Source organism: Theropithecus gelada, chromosome 14 (assembly GCF_003255815.1).
Source record: "Theropithecus gelada isolate Dixy chromosome 14, Tgel_1.0, whole genome shotgun sequence".
NCBI classification, from domain to species: Eukaryota; Metazoa; Chordata; class Mammalia; order Primates; family Cercopithecidae; genus Theropithecus; species Theropithecus gelada.
This window is the reverse complement of record NC_037682.1, coordinates 1,602,458-1,630,085: the sequence shown is the minus strand read 5'-3', so window position 1 is coordinate 1,630,085 and position 27,628 is coordinate 1,602,458. Positions and strand designations below refer to the sequence as shown.

The 27,628-nt window shown below is 62.5% G+C and overlaps 1 protein-coding gene across 5 annotated transcripts in view; it reads right to left on the bottom strand.

Annotated features, from left to right (window-relative positions):
* Positions 1–27,622, bottom strand: part of BRSK2 (BR serine/threonine kinase 2) — a 64,951-nt gene extending 37,329 nt beyond the window's left edge. For 2 of the 5 annotated variants that reach the window (XM_025355860.1, XM_025355861.1), the window contains exon 1: positions 27,408–27,622. In XM_025355860.1, the coding sequence (XP_025211645.1) occupies positions 27,408–27,498 (91 nt within the window). In that variant the 5' untranslated portion in view covers positions 27,499–27,622. Of the gene's footprint in view, positions 1–7,019; positions 7,236–7,676; positions 8,120–27,407 lie in introns of those variants that run through there. The other 3 variants (XM_025355859.1, XM_025355862.1, XM_025355863.1) reach the window with 3 other exon arrangements.
* Positions 27,623–27,628: the final 6 nt, after the last annotated feature.

The following is a 27,628-nucleotide window of genomic DNA, read 5'->3' as shown; positions in this document are numbered from 1 at the left end:
TCAAGTGATTCTCCTGCCTCAGCCTCCTGAGCAGCTGGGATTACAGGCGTGTGCCACCACCACACCCAGCTTATTTTTGTATTTTTAGTAGAGACGGGGTTTCACCATGTTGGCCAGGACGATCTCGAACTCCTGACCCCAAGTGATCCACCCACTTTGGCCTCCCAAAGTGCTGGGAAAACAAGCGTGAGCCACCGTGTCTGGCCAAAACAAGTATTTCAAAAATTCTGTTGATTGTACCAATGTGCTAGGATTTAATGAGTGATTGCATCTATAAACAAGGTCTACAAAAACAATTAAGAAACATAAAAATGCTCTAAGACATAAAAAATAATAACTGCTAGAATAAGAAACTATTTAAATAAGGACTGAAAAAATGAGAAAATACCCAGCAGAGCAGAACAAGATAACAGAAAGACACAGAGAGGCCACCAACCCAACAGCTCAGTGCTCGGAGCTGCCTGAGCAGCCAGCGGCTGGAAACACCACCCAACAGGGAATCATGTCCCAGGGCCCACAAACACAGCTGAGCAAAGGCCTCCCGGTGCCCAGACTCACACCTGACACACACCTGTAATGAGGAGCTCCCAGACACTTGCTGCTTTCAATCAATCAATCGATCAATCAGTCAATCAATCAGGTATTCACTGAGCTTCTATTAGTGACAGGCACTTACGGCACTACAGAAAAAAAAAAAGAAACAACTTCCCCACCCAGGGATTCAGGCCCTTGGAGATGTGTTACAGCTGAACAGAAATTTGCTGGCAGGCCCCCAGTCCCAGCCCAGCTGAAGTCCTGTTTGGATCTGGCTGAGCAGCCCCCCACAAGCCCAACACAAGCAGGGAGCCCCTCCGGGATGATGGCTCCTACTTCAGTCTGAACTGCTGCTCCAAATAAACAACACACAGCATCCAACAAAATGTTATGGCGTATGCAAAGAAGTGGGGAAATGGAACCCTCTCAAGAGAAGAAACAGCCAACAGAAGCAGGACACAGGTGACCCACCCTCAAGAGAAGAAACAGCCAATAGAGGCAGGACACAGTGTGACCCACCCTCAAGAGAAGAAACAGCCAACAGAAGCAGGACACAGGTGACCCACCCTCAAGAGAAGAAACAGCCAATAGAAGCAGGACACAGGTGACCCACCCTCAAGAGAAGTAGCAGCCAACAGAAGTAGGACACAGGTGACCCAGTCTCAAGAGAAGAAACAGCCAACAGAAGCAGGACACAGTGTGACCCACCCTCAAGAGAAGCAGCAGCCAACAGAAGCAGGACACAGTGTGACCCAGTCTCAAGAGAAGAAACAGCCAATAGAAGCAGGACACAGGTGACCCACCCTCAAGAGAAGTAGCAGCCAACAGAAGCAGGACACAGGTGACCCAGTCTCAAGAGAAGCAGCAGCCAACAGAAGCAGGACACAGTGTGACCCAGTCTCAAGAGAAGAAACAGCCAATAGAAGCAGGACACAGGTGACCCACCCTCAAGAGAAGTAGCAGCCAACAGAAGTAGGACACAGGTGACCCAGTCTCAAGAGAAGAAACAGCCAACAGAAGCAGGACACAGTGTGATCCACCTTCAAGAGAAGAAACAGCCAATAGAAGCAGGACACAGGTGACCCACCCTCAAGAGAAGCAGCAGCCAACAGAAGCAGGACACAGGGTGACCCAGTCTCAAGAGAAGAAACAGCCAACAGAAGCAGGACACAGGTGACCCACCCTCAAGAGAAGAAACAGCCAACAGAAACAGGACACAGGTGACCCAAATGTTAGAATTTTCACAAAAGGGTAAGGTAATACCACACATATGAACAGTGACCTCAATGACCAGCCAGCAGAAACTATCCTGACAAGCACCAGAGCAAAAGAGGGAGGTGGAGACCTCACAGCATGTCAGGCGCCTGCAGGGCCCCCTTATAGTCTAAGACACTTGTTCCTGGAGTCCCTCAAGACAGGAAAGAGCAAATAGGGAAGAGGACACATTTTATTTTTATTTTTTTATGAAATGGAGTCTTGCTCTATCCCCCAGGCTGGAGTGCAGTGGCACAATCTTGGCTCCCGCAACTTCCGCCTTCCTGGTTCAAGCAATTCTCCCACCTCAGCCTCCCGAGTGGCTGGGATTACTGGTGCCTACCACCACGCCTGGCTAATTTTTGTATTTTTAGTAGAGACGGGGTTTCACCACATTGGCCAGGCTGGTCTCAAACTCCTGACTCATGATCCGCCCTCCCTGACCTCCCGAAGTGTTGAGATTACAGGCATGAGCCACCACACCCGGCTGAAGAGGGCAAACTTAAACAAAAATGAAGAATTTTCCCCAATGTGCTAAATACATCAGTCTGTGTATCCACGGGGCTCACTGAACCTCAAGCAGGACAGACACCTGGAGGAACACACCAAGGTGGGTCACTGCGAAACTCACAAAACCAAAGGATAAAGAGAAAACCTCAAAATCAGCCAGAGACGAGCATCACACGCAGGGCCTTGGTGGCGGCTGCCTCTTACCAGCAGAGGACCATGGTGTAGCACTTGCTAAGCACTTGAAGGAACCCAGAATTCTACATCCAGCAAAAGTATCCTCCAAAACCGAGGCTAAATACCACCATCGGCAGTTGAAGGAAAGCTGGGGGAACGTGTTGGACACAATGTGTGGGAAGCCATTCAGCCCGAGGGAGCTGAGCCCGGGCCACAGCCTCAGGCAGGGGTGACGGGCACTGGGAAGGGAGCACATGAGCCTAAAAACCTGTTTTTACAAGAGCATCTCTAGAAGACTGACTCTGCCAAACAGTGGATGGCATCGCAGAGGTGCCACCCAGGAAACAGAACGCTCAATGCTGTGGTCACGTCCTCACGGGCATCACACTCTGTGCTCGTGAGACCCCCCGGCCTCAGGACCCTCCAGACTCTTAATAGTTACTGACAAAATCAAAGTGCTTTGGTTTGTGTGTTTTTATCTGCCAACATTATTGTACTTGAAATTAAAACAGAAATTTTATAATCACATCCCTCCCCCTCCCCCTCCCTTTGCCCTAGATCGGGTGGTCCCAGGCCCTGGTCATTGCAGAGGTCCCCGTGAGCCAGGTGAGCCCTGGGGTTGCCGGGAGCAATAATGGTTTAGCTTGCCTGGTTCCAGTTCCCACTGGCAATGGACCTTGAAACTCTCAACTTTTCCCAGTCTGAAAAACCTACATCACAGAACAGAACTGCCAGGGGCACTCACCTGCCCAAAGCTAGGAGCTCTGGCCTTTACCACAGCTGCCCTCCCAGGGGACAGTGGCCGAGGAGGCCATGGTAGAGCCTGTGCAACAGAAGGGGCAGCCACTCCAAGTCCTCCACCGGGACCACCTTGTGGGCAGCGAGCAGGTAACAGGCTCCTCCAAGCCAACGCATTCTACAAAGTGAGGGACCCGAGGGGGCGAGGCATACCCCAGGCAGGCAGGGGTGCCAGCCGTCCAGTGGGCACCAGGCTGCCTTTGCTGTGGGGCCTTAGAAAACCCAAATGAGGGCTGGGCACGGTGGCTCACGCCTGTAATCCCAGCACTTTGGGAGGCCAAGGCGGGCGGATCACGAGGTCAGGAGATCAAGACCATCCTGGCTAACACGGTGAAACCCCGTCTCTACTAAAAATACAAAAAATTAGCCAGGTTTGGTGTCGGGCGCCTGTAGTCCCAGCTACTCGGGAGGCTGAGGCAGGAGAATGGCGTGAACCGGGGAGGCAGAGGTTGCAGTGAGCCGAGATCGTGCCACTGCACTCCAGCCTGGGCGACAGAGTGAGACTCCGTTTCAAAAAAAAAAAAGGAGGTCAACTAAAACTAGGTCCAATGAGAAAGTCTGGCAGCTCCTCAAAGTTAAACACAAGCCAGGTGCAGTGGCTCAAGCCTGTAATCTTAGCACATTGGGAAGCTGGTGGGAGGATCGCTTGAGCCCAGGAGGCCAAGGCTGCAATGAGCCAGAATTGAATCGCTGCACTCCAGCCCAGGCAACAGAGTGAGACCCTGTCTCTAAAAAATAAATGAACTAATTTTTTTAAAAAGGTAAAGACAGAATTACCACTCCCAGGTCTAGGCTCCCAGGAACTGAGCTCAGGGACCCGAGCGGGTACTCACACACAGGTCCACAGCGCACCACTCCTGAGAGCCACGAGGTGGAGGCAGCCATGCATCCACGGCAGATGACGGGCGAACAATGTGGTCTGGTCAACACAGGGAAGCGCATTCAGCCTCAAAAGGAAGAAAACCCCAACAGGGATGGCAGCAGATATGGCCCTGAGGACATTCTGCTGCGTGAACGAAGCCAGACGCAGACGGACGCACAGCCTGGGACCCACGTCTGTGACGTGTCCAGAAACGGAAGGCAGGCCACGCTCCCACGGATGGAGGAGGGGCAAGAGGACACAATGGTGCAGGGTCCCGCAGGGTGGAATGTTCTGGAACTAGACAATGGTGGCCACGCAGCACGGTGAATGCGCGGTCCCTGAATTGTACACTTCCATATGGTTAATTTTATATTACACGAATTTCATTTTAATTTTAAAAATTCAGTCTACTTTTTATCACCCTACACTAAACAATGTCAGTGATAAAATATCTGCCATTTCCAAAACACAAATCTTCCTTGGCCTAAGTTCCAAAGAATTGCTGCCTTTGAAGCTGCACCTTGGCACGCTCTGAGGTTCCTTAGCGTCTAATGAACGCTGCTTTCCACACACAAGCTCATCTTGGGATCCCAGTGATGCGAACTCTCTGCAGAGGGAAGTTCCCAGCATCCTGAGATCCCGGAGCACACTGTGGGGCAGTGGCATCCCCAGCCTCCAACTGCCACAGGGGCACGGAGACAGCTGTCCAGGCAGAGAAGCAGCCTGGTCACTCCCAGGCCGTCCTCCTCCTGCCCGGCCTCTGGAGATTCCATTCGCATGTAGAATTTTAAACAATGGAACAATGGCAACTTTGGGGTGTGGCATTTTTGACCAACACAAATCTTAGTCCATACAGGAAAATTTGAATTTCTTTATATTTGAAGGTAAACGCTTCCTTTTAAATCAACAAACAATTGTTTTTAAACTAAGGACAGATGGAGAAAAAACGCAGTTATTTATCCCTGGGGATCACATGACTGTTTCCAAGTCTGGCTACAGTAAAGCGTGTGAGGAAGCGGCCCACGCTGCGTGGCCAGTGTGGGAGGCAGCCCATTCTCCTCGGGGCGGAAGGCAGGGCCGGGCGCTGTGGCTGCCCACCACTGTGGAGCAGCAGCCGCCCACCTGTCCTCGCCTGAGCTTCAGCCCCTCAGGCTGCTCCTTGGCTCTGGGGCCACTGATGCCCCCAGAGATGGCAGGAGGGGCTGATGGAGTGGGGGTGCTAGGCCCCACCACCCCAGGCTCAGTTCAGGCCCCTCTTCTTGGTTTCCCCATTCTGCCCAGGGCCTGCTGCGGACCTGTGGTCAGGGTCAGTGGGTGGTGGGCAGTGCAGGGCGCCCAGGCCACGTGGCTCAGCTCCAGGCACACAGACCCCAGACGCCCATGCCCACTTCCTTCCTGGCGTGGGGAAGTCCTACTGGGGAGCTGGGTGCCAAGGCCCATGTGGGCTGTGGGGCTCCCAGGGCAGAAGGCCAGGGCACAGCCTGGGCAGAGGGCCCCCTCCTCCCACAGAGATACCACTGCCAGGGCCCTCGGGGCTGGACAGAGACAGCTCAGGTCCTGCAGAAGCCCGAGAGGGATGGGTCTCCCTCCATGGTCCTGGGGCCCTGCCTCTGCGAGTCTCCTAGTGGCCCCTGCAAGGGGCTGCAGGGTGGGAGAAGTGGACCAGAGGCAGGGTCCCCCGGGCTGACCCCAGTGGACAGTGAGGTCAGGGCACACCACCCCGAGGGGCTGTTCTGAGGGGCCATCCCCAGGGGCCACGTGGGAGGCAGAAGCCCCCGGGGAGCTCACGGCCGCTAGACTTCTGGTTGGCTCCAACCAGAGATCCTGGCTCAGGTCTGAGCTGGCGCCATGAGATGGGGAGAGACCCACCCCAGCCCCTGCCCAGCCCCATCCGCGCCAGGAATGGCGGTGCTGAACGTGGGCTCCTAACACGTGAAGAAGGTGGCCTGGGGTGCTGGGGGCAGCACCTGCAGTGAGCCCCACCCGTCCACCCCTCAGGCCTGCAGCAGTCAGGGAGGGTGTGCACGGTGGGGGGCCATGGGCGGTCCCGCCCCGCCGGCAGTGACTGCCAAGACTGTGCCCTGGGCCAGAGACCCAATGAGCCTGGGACGCGGGGTTGCCGTGCACGGCCGGGGCAGAGACCAGATGGGCCTGAGACACACAGTTGCTGTGTGTGGCCGGGGCAGAGACCCGATGGGCCTGGGACGCGGGGTTGCCGTGCGCGGCCGGGGCAGAGACCCGATGGGCCTGGGACGCGGGGTTGCCGTGCGTGGCTGGGGCAGAGACCTGATGGGCCTGGGACGCGGAGTTGCTCTGGGTGGCCGGGGCGCCGCTGCCCACTCCCAGCAGGCAGGAGGATCCCATCTGGGCTGCAGCTGCCATATCTGACCCCTCAGCCACTGTCCCTGGCTCAGGAAAGGTTTTCCCATGAACACCCCAGCTCCGCTGGGCCCCTCCCACCACTGAACCCCTCCCCCCAGCCCCACCCTGTCCCGCATTTTCCCATTTTCCGAGGGCACCTGCTCCCTTGGCCCTGCCGACCAAAGAGCTCAGACTCCTCCCACCACACTGCTGCTAAGGCCGTGAGCGAGGACACGTTCCCCACAGGACAGCACAGCACAGGGGCTGAGCTTTTTTCAGGAGGGCGAGACAAGGGCCCGGATGCCAAGCCAGGCTGGTGGACAGAAGCCTCCACACACGGGGGCAGGCAGCACCAGCGCGGGAATCCGCACAGCTGGCCCTCCCGGCAGGTGCAGCCCACCAGGTGCTGGCGAGGTGCCCCGTCCCTGCTGTGGGGGCTGCATCCCTCATGTGTGAGCACACTCCTCCCCTGAGCACGCGTGTGAGTGCACAGGGGCCCTGGCCAGCCAGGGAGCACGGCACACACCTGCTGAGCTGGGCTGCGGGCAGAGCCAGGTCTGGCCTTGTGGTGGCGCGGCTGGAGCAGCTGTGGGCCGGGAGTGTGGCCAGCTGGCACTCTGTGATCGGCAGCCCCTCCCCTGCCCACCGCTAGGCCAGACCTGGGCTCTCTTGGGGAGCAGAGGGAGGAAGGGTGGGGTGCAGGCCAACGGGGATGTGCCCATCGGCTGGGGTGGCCCTCAGGGCTCACAGGGTGAGGCTAGTGCCCAAACTAGGGCCAGATGGGGCAGAACTGGGCCCCCTGCTCCGGCCCCTTTCCTGCTGCTCTGGCCCAGGAGCAAGGCTGTGAGGAAGGAAGCTCAGAGCACATCCAGAGCCCACTCGCCCCTCAGCAAGGCTGGCTCAGTGGCCGGGGAGGAGGAACCCAGCCAGCCTGAGGCTGCAGCCCCCCCCTCAGGCCGCTGAGGATCCCCAGCTGGTCTCCAAACCTGGGCTGCCTCCTCCAAAGCCCGCCCCCTCCTCCTTCCTGCCAAATCTCCATCTGTTGCCATGGTGACGGAGCAGAAAAGGCAGACGCATGGCTGCTCTCCCCGCCCCTGCTCCTGCCCCCCTCAGCGGGGCCCTGGGCGGGAGCCCCCACCCCAGCCAGCAAGGGCCCTGGCCTCTGAGACCGGGGAACACCCACCTTCTGCACAAAAGGGCCGTCACAGGACCTCCTACCAAGTGGCTGCCAAACCTCCTCCTCAGGCCACGGTGGTCTGGGTGGTGCCCTGCTGTGCCGGGGGGTGGGGGGGGCACCTGTGGCCTTCTCAACCAGAAGGGGGGGTCCCCCAGCCCCAGAGAATGGAGGACCAGCCTCCCCCATGGCCCCACTCTAGGCAGGTGGGGGCTTCTGAGGGCAGGCGTCAGGCTGTGCTGGCTCAGGGCCACGGGTGTGCCTGGGTGGGTGACCAGCCCTCGGGGACACAGTGTGTGCCTGGCACTCGCAGCCCCCAAATCCACTCCCGGGGACCGGAGAGCCTGACAAGGGCAAAAGGGGCGTCTTGGGCTTGGCAGTGGGGCCTTCGAAGCACCGAGGTCTGCAGGCCCAGCACCCATCTCACACAGCACCATGACTGCACTGGGCGCGGACTCTGGGCCGTCACCGCTCTGCGAGGCCAACGTCACGAACCCCAGAACCCCGACTCTGTGCCTGTCGCCGCTCTGTGAGGACGACGTCATGAGCGCCCGAACCCCAACTGTGTCTGTCACCGCTCTGGGAGGCCGACGTCACAATCCCTGGAACCTTGACTCTGCGTCCATCACTGATCTGTGAGGACAACGTCATGAGCGCCCCATCTGCACGCAGGGCTATTCCCTCTGCTTTTGGAGCCGCTGGTGGGCTCAGAAAACCTGCGTCTCCGGCAGGCTCCCCATCTCGGCGGTTCCCAAAGCTCTGTGGAGGCGTGATGGACACACGACAGCCAGCACACATTTAAAGCACACGTGTGTGAAACCACGACCTGGGGGCCGACACACCTGACACCCCCAAAGCGTCCTTGCGCCCTTCAGGCATCCCCCACCCACCACAGCAGCAGCTCTGTCTCTGGACGGCGCATTCTCTACAACACCCACAAATAGAACCACACGGCACAGACACCAACTTCCGCAGACGCCACGCGGCCTCCAAGGAGACACGGAAGTGACTCAAAACCCCTAGCACGCCCTGAGCAGGGCAGCCCCAGTGAACTGGGGGGGACAGCCCTCCTCGTGGAAAGTGGTCTGACCAGTTCATTACAAAAACCACCAACACCCCCAACATTACAAAACCACCAACACCCCAACTGTTTTAAATGAGCCAAGGACAGGTAATTCTCCAAGGAAACACGATTCTCAAAAGAAAAGAAACACCGATGATGAACACCTGTGCAAAGGAGCGCCAATCCCACGGCCCAAGCAGCACAACTGAGCACAGGGAGACGAGGCGGCCTTGGGAGCATGAGGAGGCCAGCTGCCCATCTGCAGCCCCAGCCTCTCCCCGACTCCCCCAGCTCCAGGCAGCAAGGGGTGAAGGGGACGGCTGGGGCAGGGCAGAGAACCAGAGTGGGAACTGCAGGCCCCTAGGAAAGCCAGGCCATGCCTCTGGGGTCAGACGGCACACACAGACGTGTGTACACACACTCTTGCACAGGCACACACACACCTGCACAGCCAAATGTGCACACATATCCCTGCACAGGCAGACACACATACATCCCTGCATAGGCAGACACAGGCAGACACATACACACACCCCTGCACAGCCAAATGTGCACACATATCCCCGCACAGACAGACACACATACATCCCTGCATAGGCAGACACAGGCAGACACATACGCACACCCCTGCACAGGCAGACATACACACCCCTGTACAGGCAAATGTGCATACACAGCCCTGCATAGGCATAAAACACCTGTACAGACATACACACACACATGCCCCTGCACAGGCAGACACACATACATCTCCATACAGGTGGACACACACCCCTGCACAGGCAGATATGCACACACACACCCCTGCACAGGCAGACATGCACACACACCCCTGCACAGGCAGACGTGCACACACACACCCCTCCATAGGCAGATATGCACACACACACCTGCACAGGCAGACACACACACACCTGCACAGGCAGATGTGCACACATACCACTGCACACACACAGATGTGCACACACACACCCCACCCGACTCACTCTCAGATCTAGTAGGGACCAGCGGGAAGGGTTCCGACGTTAACCCTGACCTGTGCCATCAGGCTGAGGGTCTGTGGTGAATTCCACTTGTCAGGATGGCAGCCCCAGGGGTGTCCTTGAGGGTCCAGGCCCTGGACCTGACAAGGAGTGGCCGCAGCACTCAGGTGTCTCCTGGGAAGACAGGGGGGACTTGGCACAGGCTTTGGCCTCAGGATACCCCCAGCCTGGTGGCCACTGTGTGAAGACCCCCACCCCGCACAGCCTCCTCCCCAGTTCTCCCATGACTGTTGCCCTGGGGATGGACTCCTAAGGTGGATGGTGACCTGGGACCCTGGACTCCACCCTCCCCAAAGCCAGGGGTTACGAAAAGGACCAGCAGGAGCTGGATGGATCCCTGGGGCATGAGTGTGGGGCTGCAGGGGGCTGCTGGACACAGGGAGGGGAACTGGCCAGGTGGCCAAAAGAAAGCCCCAGCAGTGGAACTGTGGGCTCTGGGAAGCGGTGGAGGGAGGCTGGGGCCCAAGGCCAGGCCCGCCCTGTGCTCCCCACGCCATGAGCCTCACCGTTCGCCCCGGGGAGGCCAGAGGATGGGCTGCGGATGGCATGGGGCTCAAAGGTGGATTCTGGAGTGGAAGGACCTGGGACCAGGAACCCTCCACCAGGAGGTGATGGAGGAGGCGCCTGGGCAGCCCGTGCCCCCTCTCGCTGCAGGGCAGGTGGGCTCAACTCCAGGGTGGGCAGGAGACCCAGGCGGCCTTCCCTGGAGGTGCCCTGAGGCTGTGGATCTGAGGGCACACTGCAAATGCAGCAGCAAACAGCCCCTCCCCGCCGGGCCTGCCCGCACTCTGGGAAAACCCTCCTGGACGCGGCACCTGCCTGGAGGCGGCGGGACCCAGTCCCAGCGGAGCCAGATGATCACGTTAGACTTCCATTAACCGGTTTTCACAAGCCAATACTGTGAGATTAGCCCGAAGAAACATTTTGACTGAATCCTGTAACTATTCGGTGATTCAGTCTCTGAAGCTAGCGTCCTAGTTTAGGGGCTGTGTGGAGGCCCCTAGAGGGTCTAGAACCCCCCCGAGCTGCTAGAACACTCGCAGAGCTGGGGCCTGAGGCACCCCATGAAGGAGGGAGTGTCCTGGGGGTCAGCAATTTCCTTGAAGGTCATGCAGGGCAGACAGCAGGAACAAGGGCCTCGGAGAGGGGGTCCGTGAAGGCAAGATGAGGGTGACGTTGTGGCCAAGGGTCCGACGTGAGAAGCCCCCCAAGTGGACTCTGTGGGGCCGGAACACACTTCCTGTGTGGACACCATGGCATAGCCAGAGGGGCATAGGGGCCAGCAGGGCCCTCTGCAGGCAGTGGGGCTGTAGTGGACACCTCAGAGGTGGCCAGCGGGAGCCAGTCAGAGCCGGTGACCCACGCCGGCCTCAGAGAGGGCTGAGATGGGAAAGAGACAGCAGATGTGGCGGGCCCACGCAGATGCCACAGCCACCACAGCGGCCTCCTCTAGGGCCTGCAGCTCCCTCCGCTCTGCACCTGCCAGGCCCCACCCTCGGCAGCCCAGGGTATGGCTACCAAGGTGCCGTGGTGACGTCGGGGCCCCCTTCCCTGCAAAACCCCAGGAGCCTCTGCCTGTCATCCCAGGTGCAGGCAGACAAGGATGCACAGACCTGCACACACAGATGCACACGCACACACGTCTGCACACACAGGCAGGCACACACGTACACACGCGCACATGTCAACGTGCCACACACAGACATGCACACATACACACACAGACGCACACAGACACACACTAATAGGTATACAGGCACACACGCACACACCTGCACATGTCAACGCGCCACACACAGACGCGTGCACACACACACACAGACGCACACACACTAATAGGTATACAGGCGCACACACACAAACCTGCACACGGATGTGCACACACATGCATGCACCTCAGCACCCTCGTGGAGGGAGCAGACACCTGGGCTCCTCTCTTCCAAGCTGCAGGCTGACACCCTGCCGGCCCCTCCCCAGACCCTGCGACGGCCCAGTGACAGGCCCACCCCCGCACCCTCCAGCACCTCCCCAGGCCCTGCGACGGCCCAGTGACAGGCCCACCCCCGCACCCTCCAGCACCTCCCCAGGCCCTGCGACGGCCCAGTGACAGGCCCACCCCCGCACCCTCCAGCAGCACAGCCGGCAGGGGGCGGAGTGCTGGGCACAGCTGTCCTGGCCTCTGCAGGCCTCCTCATGCCAGCTGTGTGTGGCCCATGCTGAGCCTGGGGCTCGCTGGCATCCTCTGCAGGGGTTCGGGGCCCTGGCCCTCCCGTGTTGCCAAACACCAGCTCTGCTCGCCCCCCATGCAATTGGCTGAGCCCTCTGGGGTCCTAAGTGGCAGGGACAGCCCAGGTACGGCTCAGTGTATCTTTTTTTTTTTTTTTTTTTTTTTGAGACAGAGCCTCGCTCTATCACCCAGGCTGGAGTGCAGTGGTGCAATCTCAGTTCACTGCAAGCTCTGCCTCCTGGGTTCCCGCCATTCTCCCGCCTCAGCCTCCCCAGTAGCTGGGACTACAGGCGCCCACCACCATGCCCGGCTAATTCTGTTTGTTTGTTTGTATTTTTAGTAGAGACGGGGTTTCACCGTGTTAGCCAGGATGGTCTCGATCTCCTGACCTCGTGATCCGCCCGCCTCAGCCTCTCAAAGTGCTGGGATTACAGGCGTGAGTCACCGCACCTGGCTGCCAAGCTGGTCTTGAACTCCTGACCTTGTGATCCACCCGCTCCGGCCTCCCAAAGTGCTGGGATTCCAGGTGTGAGCCACCATGCTGGGCCCAGTTTATCTTCTAAGTGGCCTCTGGCAGCCAGGCAGGGAGGGGAAGGCCGGGCAGGGAGGGGAAGGCCGGGCAGGAGGAGGGCAGGCAGGAGGAGCCGCTGGCCAAGGGACACCCTGACCTCGGCAGGGGTGCAGGCAACAAAGAGGGTGAGGAGCTGGGGCATATCTTGGGTGGGTTTAGGAGCTTGTGGGGCCTTGTGGGGATCTGGGAAGGCTGGGGATGGAATGGCACAGGTGCGGACCAGGGTCTGATGTGGACAGGAGGGGCGCCTGGGGCTGGGCCAGTCACTCTGCAAGGGGTGCGGGGCCTGCGGGGCCAAGGAGCAGCGGCTGGATGGGGTCACTGCCAGGCAGGCAGGCAGGAAGAACTGGGCGCAGGAGATGCGGGTCACTGGCTGGGGCCACACCAGGAAAGGACGGACCTCCCCACCTCGGCACAGAGCACAATCTTCAGGCTGCCCTGAGCCCAAAAGCTCCACACCCCATCTTCCTGGCTCAACCCTGGGTCCTCAAAGCTGGGGAGCAAAGGTCAACGGCCAAGCCTGTGCCCTTGCGGGGAGCTGGCGCCGCTGGTCAGTCCCCCATCCCAGACCCCTGAGCAGGACAGGGCGTGTTTTCCTAGAGGAAGAGGCTGGGGCTGGCAGGTGGCTGCCTGTAACTGTGGGGTGCTGGCTGCAGGCAAGCCCTAGGATTGCAACTACTCAGCTCTCACACGGTGGGGCTGCCACCGGCTCCACCAGCCATCCTGAGCTTCACGAGCCACGAGGGAAAGCTGGGCAAAGCTGGCACCTGCACACACAGGTGGGCACGCACACACACACCTGCACATGCAGACACGCCACACACACACACACACCTCCCACCCCAGCTGGCACGCAGGGCTTCAGGAGCAACATCAGCTCCTATACCAAGTGGGGAGGGGCGGAGGGTCCTGAGCAGAGGGCTGGGAGGGCAGTGTCCATATTCCCTGCCCCACCAGCTGGCCCAGGGCTGTTGACGAGGCAGCCTCGCCCGGGCCGCTCCCAAGCCTCCTCCCAGGGCGACTGACCTCCCTGGGGAGGGGCTGGAGGCTGCTCAGGCCCCTCAGAGAGATCCCCCACGACTCCCTAGACCATCAGAGACGAAGGCCCATACCCCTCAGAGAAACACCCCCACCCCCTAGACCACCAGAGGCGGGGGCCTGCACGCCCGCCTGCCTGCCACACCTTCAGGGGCCTTGTGCCAGGACACAGGTGCAGTGAGAGCTGGGGAGGGCCCCATGCAGGGCCCCTTGGTCACCCTCCCACAGGGCGGAAGTGCTGAGCCCTGCCCCCAACGCAGCAAGCCTGCCTGTCCCAGAGGAGCCGCTGCAGAGGTAATCTCCAGGGCACAGTAAGAATAGAGCTGCTTAGCAGACAGCGGGTAGCAGGTGGCTTGCAGGAAGGGCAGAGAGGGGAGAGGCAGGGGCCGCAGGCCCACGCCCGTTGCTGCTGCCCTCCAAACGTCAGCATCTGTCCCTGAGTGCCTTGTGGTCTTGGAGGCAGGGGCCATATCAGGAACCAGGGAGCCCCCTCTGCCCTCCGGAGGCCGATGCTCCGGCTGACCTCCAGGGAGGCGCCGTGCAGATGGTCTCCCCCGAGGACCCTTCCCCACCCCAACCTCCTCCAGGTGCTGGGACAGGGATGGAGAGAAAGGCAGAGCAAGGCAAGGAGCAGAGGCAGGTGCAACACTCGGCCAATGGGACATCGTCCTGGGAGGCTGAGGCAGAGGGAGGACTGGCTGGGACGATGGCCTCCTCCTGTGGCCACTACCCGAAGAGGGGATGTGACAGGACAGCAGGGTCAGGAAGAGGGACGGCATCAAGGACACAGGGCCCGGAGACAGGAGGGGAACACAGAGGAGTGAGGCCCTGGGCAGGGAGCCAGCTCCCCGTGCCTGGATCCCGCAGCACCTGCAGGCGGCTACGGCAGGGGCAATCCACACAATGGCCACAGAGCTGAGTCTCCAACCTCTCAGGGCCAGGCTGGAGGCACTGTGTACCCACACCGGCTTCTGTGGGCAGGGGAGAGGGTGCTGGCTCTGGAGGATTTCACCCAGACAGATGCGAAGTCAGTTCACACTGACTTGTCAAAGCGAGTCAGTCCTTGACCTGCAGCTGCCACCTGACTTGGAGGGGTAGGAAGAGGGGTGGGAAGGAGCTGGGACACCCAACACAGTCCCAGAATCTGAGCGGAGCTAGGCAGGCCCCTCTAAGGAAAGCCCAGATAGACCCAAAGAGGCCAAGGGCCCTGGAAGGTCTCCCAGCAGGTGAGTGAAGCCCAGGAGAAGAGCAGGGGCTTGGGTACAACTCCAAGCCAGGCTCACCCCGTTCGCCCCATCTGACCAGGTCTGCTGCCCCTGCCTCCCATCCCAACTCCCACGATGCCACCACCCCAAGCTGGGCAGTGGGGCCTAGAGCCCGGCCGCCTCCCCACGTGGGTAAGCACTCAACGTGTTTCCCTGAGATATGCCTGGACATTCCCAGGTCACTCTCAGCACAGGCCCTGTGGGGGCTTGGTCTATCCAACGTCACCACGAGCCACACAGCCCAGCACAGAGCCCACTTCTGTCCCACCAGCACAGGGTCCGCAGGCAACCATCAGTGCACCAGGTGCCACAACAGGACTGTCACCCAGCACCAGCAGGTAAGGGACCTAACAGGGTTGCTGGATACCACCCAACTGGGGTGACGGGAGCTCAGGCCACACTGTCACAGGTGGGGTGTCAGTTATTCCCTTTTCACACCAGCCAGCCAGCTCCAACCACCAGGGCCCCTCCTCTGCTGCCCCTGCCCATGCCCCACGAGTCTGAGGGTTTTGTGGCCTCCTGAGTGGAAGGAGCAGAGAGGGGGCTGAGGCCAGGAGCCCAGGGCCCCCGGGCCCGAGAGCAGCCTTCAGCTCCAATCCCCAGCACCAGCAGGGGCACCAGCAGGATAGCCCTGGTGGGGAGGACCCCACAGTGACCGGTGAGCCAGTGACGCTGTGGCCTGAAGTGAGGGGTGGCCACCTCACACGCTCTGCTACACACAGCAGCCTCCAACCTGGGCTCGGGGACGACTGCCAAGTTCCCTCCGGCAGGCAAGCCTGGCCAGTCCAGTCATAGCAGGCAGTGACGAGGGCACTGCCCCAGGGGAAGGGCGGCGTGGACACATGTCCCCTGAGGATGAGGCCCCATGCCAGCTGACCCCACAGGCGAGCTGTGGGATGGGGGACTCAGCACCCCATGGGTCAGGGGCCAGGCACACGCCTCCCCCAGTGGAAGCCCCGTGGGGCCCACCCGTCCTCCCGCCCACGCCATCTGCAAACGCCCTCGGCCGCCCCGGCTTTTGCTGGAGAAGGTGCTCATCTGTGCACTTCGATTAGTCACAAATCCCCGGGGATTTGGGGTTTAGGGTCAACAAACCTCCAAGCTGATCTGAGCCCTCTGTCTCCTCAGAGGCAACCACAGCCCCTCGCTGTCCAGCTCGGCGCCCCTCCCGCCTGCTGTGCTGGGGGCTGGGCTCCCAACGCCCGTTCCCTCCCCGTGCGTCAGCTGCCCCCACTCCACTCCCTCTCCCTTTGGCAGGAGACTCTCTGTCCCCGAGTGAGGGGCTGTGGGCCTGAGTGGCCTTTTCTGTCCTGGCCTTCTGAGTCCTGGCCCTCCACCAGTGCCCAGGCAGGATCAGATGAGGCCCTAGAGGACCCTCTCCTGTGTGTGGGGAGCTCCAGGGGGACACTGCCCCTCACCCACCAGGAGGAGTCAGGAGGGCTGGCCCGGCTGGCCTTAGGGGCAAGTCCCGGGAGGAGGGTGGGGCAGCCAGAGGGTTACACTCAGCACCACCCACCCTCTGCAATGCTCCTCCCAGGAGGCAGGGCTCAGGCATGGGCTAGGCTCAGGTCGCGGCAGCCTGGAGCTGGGTTTGCAGCAGTAGCTCCTCTGCCCACGCCCATCTGCCCCCAAGGCCACCTTCTCAATCTCCTGCAAGTCACCTACCCTCAGGCCACATGAGCTCTGAAACAAGGTGATTTGAACGAGTTTGTCACAAAGGGCTCCCAGGAGCGAGCTCCAGGGCACCTGGACCAGACCCCACCACAGCCTGCGGTGCCTGCCCTGCCTCGGGGAGCCCCGACACCCACAGCCTCAGGAGAGTGCAAGGCCAGGCCCCCCAGCCTTCCCCAGGCTGCTCCATGCCTGCTCTCCGGCACCCACACGCAGGGGCACCCTCAGCTCTGCGGGGCCCTGGCCCTCCCTCTCCCCTGCAAGTTAAAGACAGAGAGGCCCTGGCAGGGCACGAGGGGTGGGGCCTGGGGGTCTGTTCAGGGCCCAGGGCTGGGGGACTGGCCAGCAGGAGGTACCGAGCACATTTGGTTTCCTCCTGCCCCTCCTCAGCACAGAACCAGAAACCCACAGCTGAGGACAGGTTTGGGATCTTGCCAAAAACTCCTGACCCTCACACATCTCTCTCCAGCTGCAGCTGGGCTGTGAGGACCCAGCGCCAAGGCAGGCGCCCTTGCAGGAAGCCGAAGCTGCAGACTTCAGCACGGCTGGTGCTGGACAGCTCCCTGGGGCCTCCCCGCCTGCGCAACAGGGCGCAAGGTCTCTTCCTCTTCCTCAAAGCCGGCGAGCTCCCTGCTGTGTCCCCACAGTTCACTCTGGGACGACGCAGCAGAGCAGGGGCTTCCATACCACCCACGGCCGCGGCTGCCTTTCCTGGAGACCAGAGAGGACGGGCAGGGGCTGCCCCAGCGGCTGCCGTGGGCTCGAAGGGGCTCTGAGCAGCCTGGAGGAGGCAGGGCTGCTGGCCCAGAAGTGAGGTCCCCCTGCTCCAGGAACATACTCCCGGGTACGCTGGCCCTGGCCCCAGGGGCTCCTGAGCCCCCGACACCGTGCAGGAAGGTGGGGGTCTGGCAAAGCGACCTATTCTTCCAGGCTGTGACAATCCCAGGCAGACTCACCGTGAGACGCAGGCACATCCGGGAGAGCACCCGTACCCCAGGCGAGAGTACCGACTCACAGACACCAGGCAGGAAAACCCAAAATACAGACACGTGAGGGCAGCCGCGCATCAACTGCTCACAGGTGAGGTGTGACACCAGGGGCACGTGCTGAGGACACAGGCCAGGCGCCTCGGCAGGGCAGCTCTGCAAAGACGGGAGCCTAGAGGCCTGTGGAGCGGGCAGGGCGTCCCCCGCCCCCTGCAGCTCTGTGACCGGCTCCACCACTGTTCTATCTGCTGGTCCTCCCCAGCGCCCCACGGTGGCTGTCCCGACACGCATGTGGCCTGAATGAAATGAGCTCCATGCCCCGCGTTGAGGCCAGGCTGGGAGCCGGGCACCAGCAGGGACAGAAGGAGGGAGGGTCACACAGCCACACTGCTGGCAGTCCCTGGGCCAGAGGAGCAGACGCCGCAGGGTCCCAGCACCACGAGGAGCCTGGGGAGGGCCACGGCTAGATGGGAAGCCCCAGCCCTGGGCTGGCTCCTCATCTGCACGCCTCCCAGGGCCACAGGGTCGTGGGTGGGCGGCCACAGGGCCCAGGCAGAGCCGGTGGGTCCTCCACTCCCTGCCCCCACCACAACGGAGAACAGAGCTGACGGGGCCCTACTTCTCCCACGTAGCGTCTGCCCCCCAAGACCACCTGCATGTGTGGGACACACAGTGAACATTCCAGAATGTGTGTCCCGAGGCGGGCCAGGGCGTTCTGCTGGCCCCGTGCCTGGCTTGGTGCTGGCAGCATTTGCTGCCCAGGAAGGACGTGGACGGGTGGAAGACGGTACCTGTGGCCGCCATACAGGGTCAGGGGTTACGGAGGAGGAGCCCACCGCCCGGGGTCAGGGGTTACGGAGGAGGCGGCCACCGCCCAGGGTCAGGGGTTATGGAAAAGGAGGCCACTGCCCAGGGTCAGGGGTTACGGAGGAGGAGCCCACCGCCCGGGGTCAGGGGTTATGGAAAAGGAGGCCACTGCTACCCCGGCTCTCCAAGTGGGGTCCCCCAACCAGTGTCAGCTTCATCTGGAAAATCCTGAGTGATGTGGAGCCCAGGCCCACCCCACGCTCGGGCCTCCGGGGAACGCTAAGGCTCAGGGCCCCTGGGAGCAGCCCCCAGCCATGGAGAGGGTGGGAGACTGAGTCCACAACTCCAAGCAGAGCCCAGCACCTGCCCAGTCCCTCCTGCAGGGAGACTGGGCTGGTGGTGGAGGCCCAGGCCTGGGAAACGTTCTTTTAAAGTTAAAATCCCAGCATCTGACTGGCTTCCTGCCGGTTTCTAGAAATCAGTGCTAATTTCTCAGGGTGATAACGGCCCTTTGGTTTTCAGGAGTTCCTCTGTTATATGTGCACACCAAATGTTTACCATAAACGCTGCCTGGGACTATTTCTGCATAACAGGTGGGGGGTTTGCTGGCGGCTACGGGGCAGTGCTCGCCAGGCTTGGGGCACTCTCCTCTGCTCCCATGTGAAAACGCCAGGACCTGGAGTGAGGCCTCTACCCCAGAAAAGCCTCGGGAACCACAGAGCTGGTGCTCAGCCACCACACCCCAGGGTACCAAGGACGAGGGAGGCTGGGCCCGATGGCACCAGGGAATTCGGTCAGGCCCAGAACTCACTGCTTCCCCTGTACCTCAAATCCCCCACATCCACCCAGCAGAAGGCAGGGCCACAGCAGGCGACATGGGATGCGTCCGGGGTCACTGTGGCATCAGAGGGACGGGCAGGACGAGCTCCTCACCAGCCCAGAGCCCTGGGGGTGCAGCCACCAGTTTGAGCCCCGAGGGACCATGCAACCCTGGCGTCCCCAGCTGGGCCCAGCTGACCGGCCCGGCCTTGCCACAATCCCTATCACGGCTCACAGCTCATGGCTCCCCGCTTGCTGTCCTCAGCAGAGAAAGGTCCACAAAAATCCGGTCGGCTGGGTGAGAGCCACACATTGATGCCATCTGAACTGCTTCTCCCCACCCTCAGGCACCCTGGCCCACAAGCCATCTCCCCTCCTTGGCTCTGCCCTGAGGGTGACGCTGGCCCCAGAGGCAGGGCCGGGCCCTGGGCTCAGTCCCGGCAGGCGCAACCCCCTGGCACCACCCCTCCGTCCCGTCCAAGCCACTTCACAGACAGGGAAACTGCGGTGTGGACACAAGTGACCACTCAGCCAGTGTCTGGAACCACATACCCTGGAGGTGGCCCTGCCCTGGGGCCACAACAGACAGCACAGGAACGTCCTGACCAGAGACCCCCAGTCACAACAGCTCTGTGGCTCTGGCCTGGGGCGGGGCTGCCTGGCCAGCTCCTTCTGGCTGGAGGTGCCCATGTGCTGTGGAAGGGACGGAGTCATTCTGTAGCCCCCTGCAAACTCTGTCTGCAAGAAGTCACCATGGGGCTGGCAGAGGGACCCCAAGACCCCGGACGGCACAGGATGAAAGCCAGGGACGGCCGCAGGTGCCAACGGCCAGTCTCCACCCCAAACACCAAAAGCAAGTGAAGGGGCTGGGGGGCTCCAGGCTCCGGGGGACCCCAAGCATCTCCTGGTGCCTACCAAGGACCTGGGTACACCCAGGCCCCATCACAGATGAGCAGGAGGGAGCCTGAGCATGGGGACCAGGGCTCCCGAAGCCACACCAGCAGGGCCTGCAGCCTAACCCTGGGGAAGAGGCTGCCCTGGCCTCTACGGACTGGGGCCGCTGCCTCCTGCCTGGACCCCTCGGGGCCTGTGTGGGAGGGGAACCTCTGGCCCCCCGGCCTGGCTGGCCCTTGGTGCTGCCCTGTGCTCTGCAGGAAGTTAATGACACCAACGGGCTGCACAGGGGGCAGCTGAATGAGCCCCCATCTGGCCACCCCAGGTCTCTGAGAACCCAGCTTTGGGGCTGCCTCTCCACCCCCTGCACCCCCAGGGGGCAGGGTCAAGGTGCCTTACGTGGCCACCCTGGCCACCACCCTTCCTGGGGCAGGCATCACACCTGTCACCTCTGTCTGCACAAGATAACTCTCGGACCCAGCGCAGTGACGTCACCCCCGCCCAGGGAAGCAGCCAATCAGGGGCCCAGGCCAGCCCCAACCAGGCAGCTCAGGCAGCGGCTGGCCCTGCGGCTGACTCAGGATGCCGAGGACACGGGCCTGATGCCAGCTGTGCAGAAGGGCTTTCCCTCAGCATGGAGGGCCACCAAGCACTGCCCCTCACTCCCTAACCTGACCCCTTCTCCCATACAACGGGTTCCCCAGGAGCTCCCAGGCCAAGCCACCCACAGAGGCCACATTCCTGGCCAAGCAGGCTCCCTGTGCCCCCGCAAACAACCCACGGCTCTGAGACTCAGCCCCATGTGCAGCCGTCCCCGCTGTATCACGGGACCATGCAGGCGGCCATCCAGGCGCCCTCTCGCCTCTGCCCGGGGCGGGGAAGGCCAGCCTGCCCTCCAGGGCCCTGGGCTCCAGCTTAAGCCAAGTGGGCAGTGATGGCGTGAATGCCCTGGGCACCTCCATCCCCCTCAGGCCAAGGTGCCTGGGACTCCCACCGGCCCTACCCAGCCCCACACAGCCCAGCCCCAGCACAAAAGTGTCCATTTCCCTCAGCCAGCACCACGAGGCTGCCATGGCCACCCAGGAAAGGCAGCTCTGTCCTCACAGGATGGCACCCCCAGGGCAGACAGGACCCAAGCTCAGCCCAAGGACATGGCACCCAACAAGGAGCACGGTGCCCAGAGAGACGCATGCCAACCGATGGGACCTTGCCATCTGCCGGGGGTGGTGCTGTCACTCTCCAGGGTTCGGGGAGGAAGCCAGGCCCAGCCTGCAGCCCAGGCCCCTGGGGCAGAGCAGTGCAGGTCTGCCACAGCCTCTGTGGGCCCCGGGACTGAAAGCAGAAAGAGCCTGGGAAACTGGAGCCTTCCAGGAAAACGAGGAGTTTCTCTTTAACAGCGGGACTTTCGGGAGCACTGCTCTGTGGGTGGGGCCTGGCTCCCAGCTGCTGGGCCCAGAACACTGGCCCCTCAGAGGCGGTGGAACAAGGCCTGGACCTGGCGGGCCGGGCCCTGAAAGGCAGCCGGCCTGGTACAATCCCTGCTTTGTCCCTGCAGCCTCTGCCCCAGCCCAGCCTCCATCTTGTCCAGAGCCCCAGGCAGCTGGCTCAGGGCAGCCTGGCCCGGCAGACATCCCTGGGACGAGGCCTCGGGCAGGCCTGCAGGCAGCTCCATCAGCCTGGGCTAGGACCTGGGGCTTGGGCCTGACACAGGCACCAGCCCGACAGGTGGAAACGGGGCTGCCCTGCACAGAGGAGGTGGTGCGGTGCCATTAACTTCCTGCAGAGCTCAGGGCAGCACAGAGGACCAGACACGCAAGCCCCAAGGGGCCTGACAGATGCTGGTCTGCTGTCCTCCTGCGCGGCCTGGTGTTTCCAGCCACTGGAACCTCGCACAAGCTTCAGGGAAACCCCATTCCACACACAGGGGCCCTGAGGCCCCAGTCCCTCTGCTTCCGAGGGGCCAGGGTCCAGGTGGGCTGTCCAGAGCTGAGGGCAGGGCCCAGAACGGTGACGCCCCACAGTGCCACCATCCAGGCACAGCCCCGCACAGGTGGATGCCGGCGGCCGGCAGTCACAGGGGTCAGCCCGCCTCCTCTCGTGGTGCCAGCCACCCAGCAGGGCTGCTGACTTCAGGGACAGCCTGACCCTCCCCAGGTGCCCAAAGAAGTTGGTCTGTGCCTAGTGAGGACTGGAAGGCACAGAAGCCCTCACACAAGCGCCACCAGGTGATGGCGAAGGGGCCTTCCCCACGGCTACTCCTGAGTGCCAGTGGCAGACTGGTGCAGCCAGTGGCCGACGGGGAGGCGCAGCCCACTCAGGCTGTTCCCAGGGACTGGGGTCGGACCTGCCTTCAGGCCAGCCTGGAGGGGGTCTCCTGTCTGCTGCAAGGCTCCCAGAGCGCCAGAGCAGGATGAGGCCATGATGAGAGGGCCCCGGGGTCACTCAGCAGACGACTCTGGGAGTGAGAACCAGGAGAGGTCACTCAGGCCCAGGTCCAGAAGCCAGTCTGAGCAACCCTGATGTCCTGAGGTACAGGCCTTGCTGGCCCTACGCAGTCCTCGAGGCGGCTGGAAGGGAAGAGGCACCAGGAGTGGGGGACGTGGGGGTCCACACACACCTGGTGCAGCGACAACCTTAAGACATTCCCAGCCACCCTCAGGGCAAGGAAGGGGCCCTGACCACTGTGGCAGCCAACGATGGTGGAGACCGTCCCTGGAGCTTTGGTGGCGGGCAGGAGCCGCAGCCCTTGGTAGTAGCCCCAGCTGGGCCTGCGAGAGATCTGCCACAAACAGATCGCCTGGAAGCCTAGGGGCCAACCTCGCATCACAGCCCAGGCCCTGCATGCCCCGGTGGTTCTGGACACGACTCCCTGCTTGGGCAGATGGTGGAGCAGGCGGGGCGGCAGCCAGCCGCGGTGACTCTGGAAAGCCCTCCCTGGCACAGCTGGGGGTGGGGGCACAGCCTGGCCTTGAGGCTTCCACATCCAGGAAATCCACGGCGTACACACGTCTCAGCAGAGCCAGGCCAGCACGGCCAGCACGGTCAGGGCCGGGCGGTGCCCTCTGCCCAGTGTCTTTTCAGCCATTGCCAGCCAGTGACAAGGCAGGGAAACCTATGCCAACAGGGACACACACACACACACCTGAGGTGCCCAAGGCCACAGAGGGTGGGGACAGGACAGGGGCCTAGGGCTCCCGCCTCCAATGACCCTCCCGCCTCCAATGACCCTCCCACCCCTGCCTGGGGAACCGCCTGTCCTCACCACCCGGAACCACTGTGCCAAGGGCTCCGACAGGGACACTCAAGGCCAGCTCTCAGCTGGAAAGGGGGCTCCCTGCGGAGGGCATGCAGGGTGGGAAGACTCTAGGGGCAGCAACTTGAGGCGTCCACCCTGGCGCAGTCACTGGCACGGTGCCCAACGACACCAAACGGGCCTTTCCAGGGACTTCGGGGGGCCAGGGAGACCTCAGATGGGAGGGCTGCCCGCCACGCCGGCTCCCCGGGCTCTGTGCACGGCGCCCTCGAGAACAGCGTCCTCAGACCCGAGCTTGTGGAAACCCCGTGCAGGGCAGATGAGGGATTCAGCCTAGCCCCAGGCGGCTGTCGCTCTAACAAAACAGCTGGGGTCAGACGGCCAGGGCCTGACGCGGAGAGGGCCGCAGAATTCCCAGGGTCTCGCACGCGGAGTCCACTTTCACAGCTAGGGAGGCTGCCGGGTCCTGTCTGCCCAAGAGCTCTCCAGGCTCGGCCCTGCACAGCCCACCTCCAGTGCCCATCTCCAGGGCCCATCTCCAGGGCCCATCTCCAGGGGCAGCCCATCTCCAGGGGCCTGCACACCACAGCCAATCACTGCCCATCCTGTTCAACTTTCTAAACCAACCTCATCTCAGGCCAGTTTCCTTCCCCTCCACATCTGCCTCCAGCTTCTGGACTTGTGGTCACCCCCAGGGTCTCCCAGGCACAGGCTCTCCCTCCCCTCACCTGTTCCATCTTCACTGGCTCCTCCCACCCCAGGACCCCTCTCCACCCTGGCAGCCACCAGGGCTCAATTCTCCTAAAGGCCACTGAGAACGTGGAGGGGATGTCCCAGGTCCCTGGCAGCCTAGGGCCCTCCCCCACGCCACAGCAGGTGAACACCGCCAGGTGAGCTGCAGTGCAGCCCCTCATCCTGTCGCCTTTGCTCCCTCCCAGGGGGCCCTATCCCAGCCACATTCCTTCTCCCGCCCCCCAGACAGAGGATTCCTAAGGGCAGGCCTCTCATCGTCCCATGCAGCCCACCCACCTGCCCCCAAGAACAGCTCCAAGGGCCCGAGGTTCTCCAGCTCCTCCCACAGGGCCCTCCCAGGCCCCCCAGGTTTCAGGAGCTGAGCCCAGGTTTGGGCAAGAAGGTGCCCTGCTCTGCATACTGATGGGGCACAGGGACAAAGGCACACAGGGACGAAGGCCACCCAGTCTGTGCTACACACCCTCCTGGACCTGCATGCCCCAACTCGGAGCGTCTGCACCCTCCAACCTCCACAGTTGCCCTCGCTGGTAGGGACTGTGTCTCGGCATCCCTGCAGGGGTCAAGCTCAGATGAGGCAACACAAGCCTTTCTCGGCCCCAAGAAAAGCTGGGGCAGCACCTTTGCAGGTGGGTGCCCACCCCGACCCCAGCCTACATCCCCCCAGGTCTCGGCCAGAAACCACCAAGCAGCCGGCGAGGCTTACACAGCTGCTCCGCGCTCTGACGGCTTCACCTGGTGCCTGACTCCAGTAGTAGGACCACCGGAGGTGACCCCCACGGCCACCGAGGGGAGCTGTGCAGAGGATGCCCCATGCAGGAGGATGACCCTGCAGCCACACCGGCCCTGCAGGAGGCACAGACCCAACAAGCCAGGCGGGTGCTGTACAGGTGAGACCATGGAGCACTCGCGCTGAAAGGCACAAGAAGACAGCCGACTGGACCCTGCAGCGCCTAGAAGGGGCGTCTGTTCTCCAGGCCCCACAGGGAGGCTGTGTGGTCTCCCCCGCCCCGCACGGCCAGACTCCCCAAGGGCAGGTTTTGGAGCGTATTTTTGGCCCACCTTCCAACAGGCCCCAGCTGGGTCAGCTGGGTGGAAGGGCTCTCGTGGTACCATGAGGCTCACTGCCACTGCCACTGACCACCTCCCTCTCAGTGGCCACCTCGAGTCGAGCAGCTCCCACTTCCAAGGACTCAGACAGAGGGGAGGAGATGAACAGAGAGGGCCAAACAAAACTGCCAGCCACAGACACAGGGAAGGGACTGGAGTCGTGTCCACACCAACAGCCCCCCAAGCAAAGCCTCCACAACTCCCCTGGGTCCAGGTCCCCGGAGAAGCGTTCTCAACGGCACGACCAGACCGTCCTCGGGCGGTGGCGGCCAGAAGCCCAGCCTCCCGTTCTCCCACGGAGGTCTCCTGGCAGGAAGCCTATCTCCCTCTTGAGCTTGGGACCTGGCAGCTCTCCTGGCATCTGGTGCCAAGTGGCCCAGCACACACACTCGGGGCCCCACATCCACCCAACTCCCGGTGAGCCGTCAGCAGCAGCAACGGGAAGACGTACAGAAATGGTGGCCTTCGCCAGGGCCCTGCCAGCAACGCACTTGCGCTCTGCCTGTCAGAACTCACGAGAGAGGGGCCGCTCTGTGCCCCCCTTCGAGCTGTTTTCTAAATATCTCTCTCAGCACGTTGTAGACACACACAGCCCATCCTTTTGTATTCATTACTGTTAATTACAGTGGAAACCTCCCGTAATTAACTGCCGCCAGCAGAACTCCACGAAGACTGGAGACCAGCCCCTACCCACCGAGGCCGTGCACAGCACATAACTCATCGCACAGCACATAACTCATCGTATCTTCACTTACACGCGGATGTTTCCTTATAATAACATTTTATTGGGACCCTAATTGGATTATCTCACTGACTCCTGCATCCTGCTGCCCTGGGCCCTTCCTTCACCACGGATTTCACAAACTAGTTTTTCTTTCCGGGAAAGACCAGAATTTTGAACCCAGGTGACATGGGCTGAATGCCACCTCCTCTCCAACCCAGGCCGCACCAATCCAACTGCCCAGACCCTGCTCTGTGGCGAGGGGCCCCTCCGTGCCGTGGTTGCTGCGGGAAAGCTGTGCACCCAATGCAAGGGGGCTCCCCTGAACCCCCCGGCCCAACCCCCTTCCTGCAGCTCTGCCTTAGTTACATCACAGCCACGGTCCTCCCCCAAGAGCCTGGGCCTGGCCCACTTTCCTTCCCCAACGCCACCTCCCAGCTCCTCCTCTGTGCAGCCGTGAGGGGCTGAGCCTCCACCCTGCACCAGCGCCCTCCTCCTCCTTCCCTCCACCCCTGCCTGCCCGGGTCTAAGGAACTTCTCCGATTGGAAGGGAGAAGCAGTGCCCTGGGACCTCGGGGACACCAAGAGACAGGCCGGTCCTGGGAGAAGAAAGAAAATGGCTGAGCCCCAGCCTCCACAAAGGCGACTCTGTGAACGCGCCTGACGGACCAGATGAAGGGCTAGCCAAGCCCAGCGGGCCGGGAAGAGTTGGCCACATGCGAGGGTAGCCTGGCTTGTCTCTGGCCTGGGTCGGGCCTCCGCCGGTTCCCTAGAACAGGCAGGGACCCCGCCTGTTCCCTAGCATGACAGCCAGGCCCCACCGGGAAGCCCCCTCCACCGGCAGGCCGCGGGGCCGCTCCACGGGTCAGGTCCCACGCACTTCTGGTCCCGGCACCAATGGCCTCTCCCTCCCCCGGGGGAATGCAGGTCACAGACGCTCCGCCCGCCCGAGCCCGAGCCTGAGCAGCGCAAGGCGCTGTCCAGCCCTCTGCAGGTCCCCGCACTCTCCCGCCCCCACCGCGGAGGGAGATCGGGCCTGCCCGGTGGCCCCGGTGGCCGGCGCGCGGAGGTGGGAGTCCCGCCGGGGGCGCAGCTGCTCGGGCAGCACGCCTATTAGCGCGGCCGCGGCAGACGGCAGATGGGCGCCCGCGCGGCCCCCTCCTCCCGCGGCACAATGGGCCCGGTCGCCGGGGCGCACAATGCGGCCCGGGCCGCGCACCTGCAACGGGGCCCGAGGGGAGCCTGCCCGGCCCGGCCCGTGCGCCCCCGTCAGCCCGCGCGCCCCGCGCCGCGCCGCGTGTCCTTGGGCCGCGCCCGGCCGACCGCAGCCAAGCGGCCTGCGGGGTCCGCAGCGGAACCGGGACGCACGAGCGGACGGGGGCGCACGGGCCGCCCATTGTTCGCGGCCGGGGCTCGGGCCGGGCCTGTGGCTTCGCGGCCGGGGCCTCCCTCGGGCGCCCCCCACCCAGCGCGTTGCCAGCGCGGCCTCCCCGGCCCCGGCCCCCGCCCCGGCCGCACGCACCTGTCTGCCCCTTGCCCAGCGTCTTCTCCAGCCGGTAGGGCCCCACATACTGCGCGTGCTGCGCGCCGCCGTCCTTCCCCGTCGATGTCATCGCTCCGGGGCCCGGCGCCGGCCAGGGGCGCCCGGGCGCGCGGGCAGGGAGGGGCCGCCCAGCGTCCGCCCGCGTCCGCCGAGCGCCGTCCGCGCCGACCGGGCCGGGGCGCCCCCGCGGGCCCCGCTGC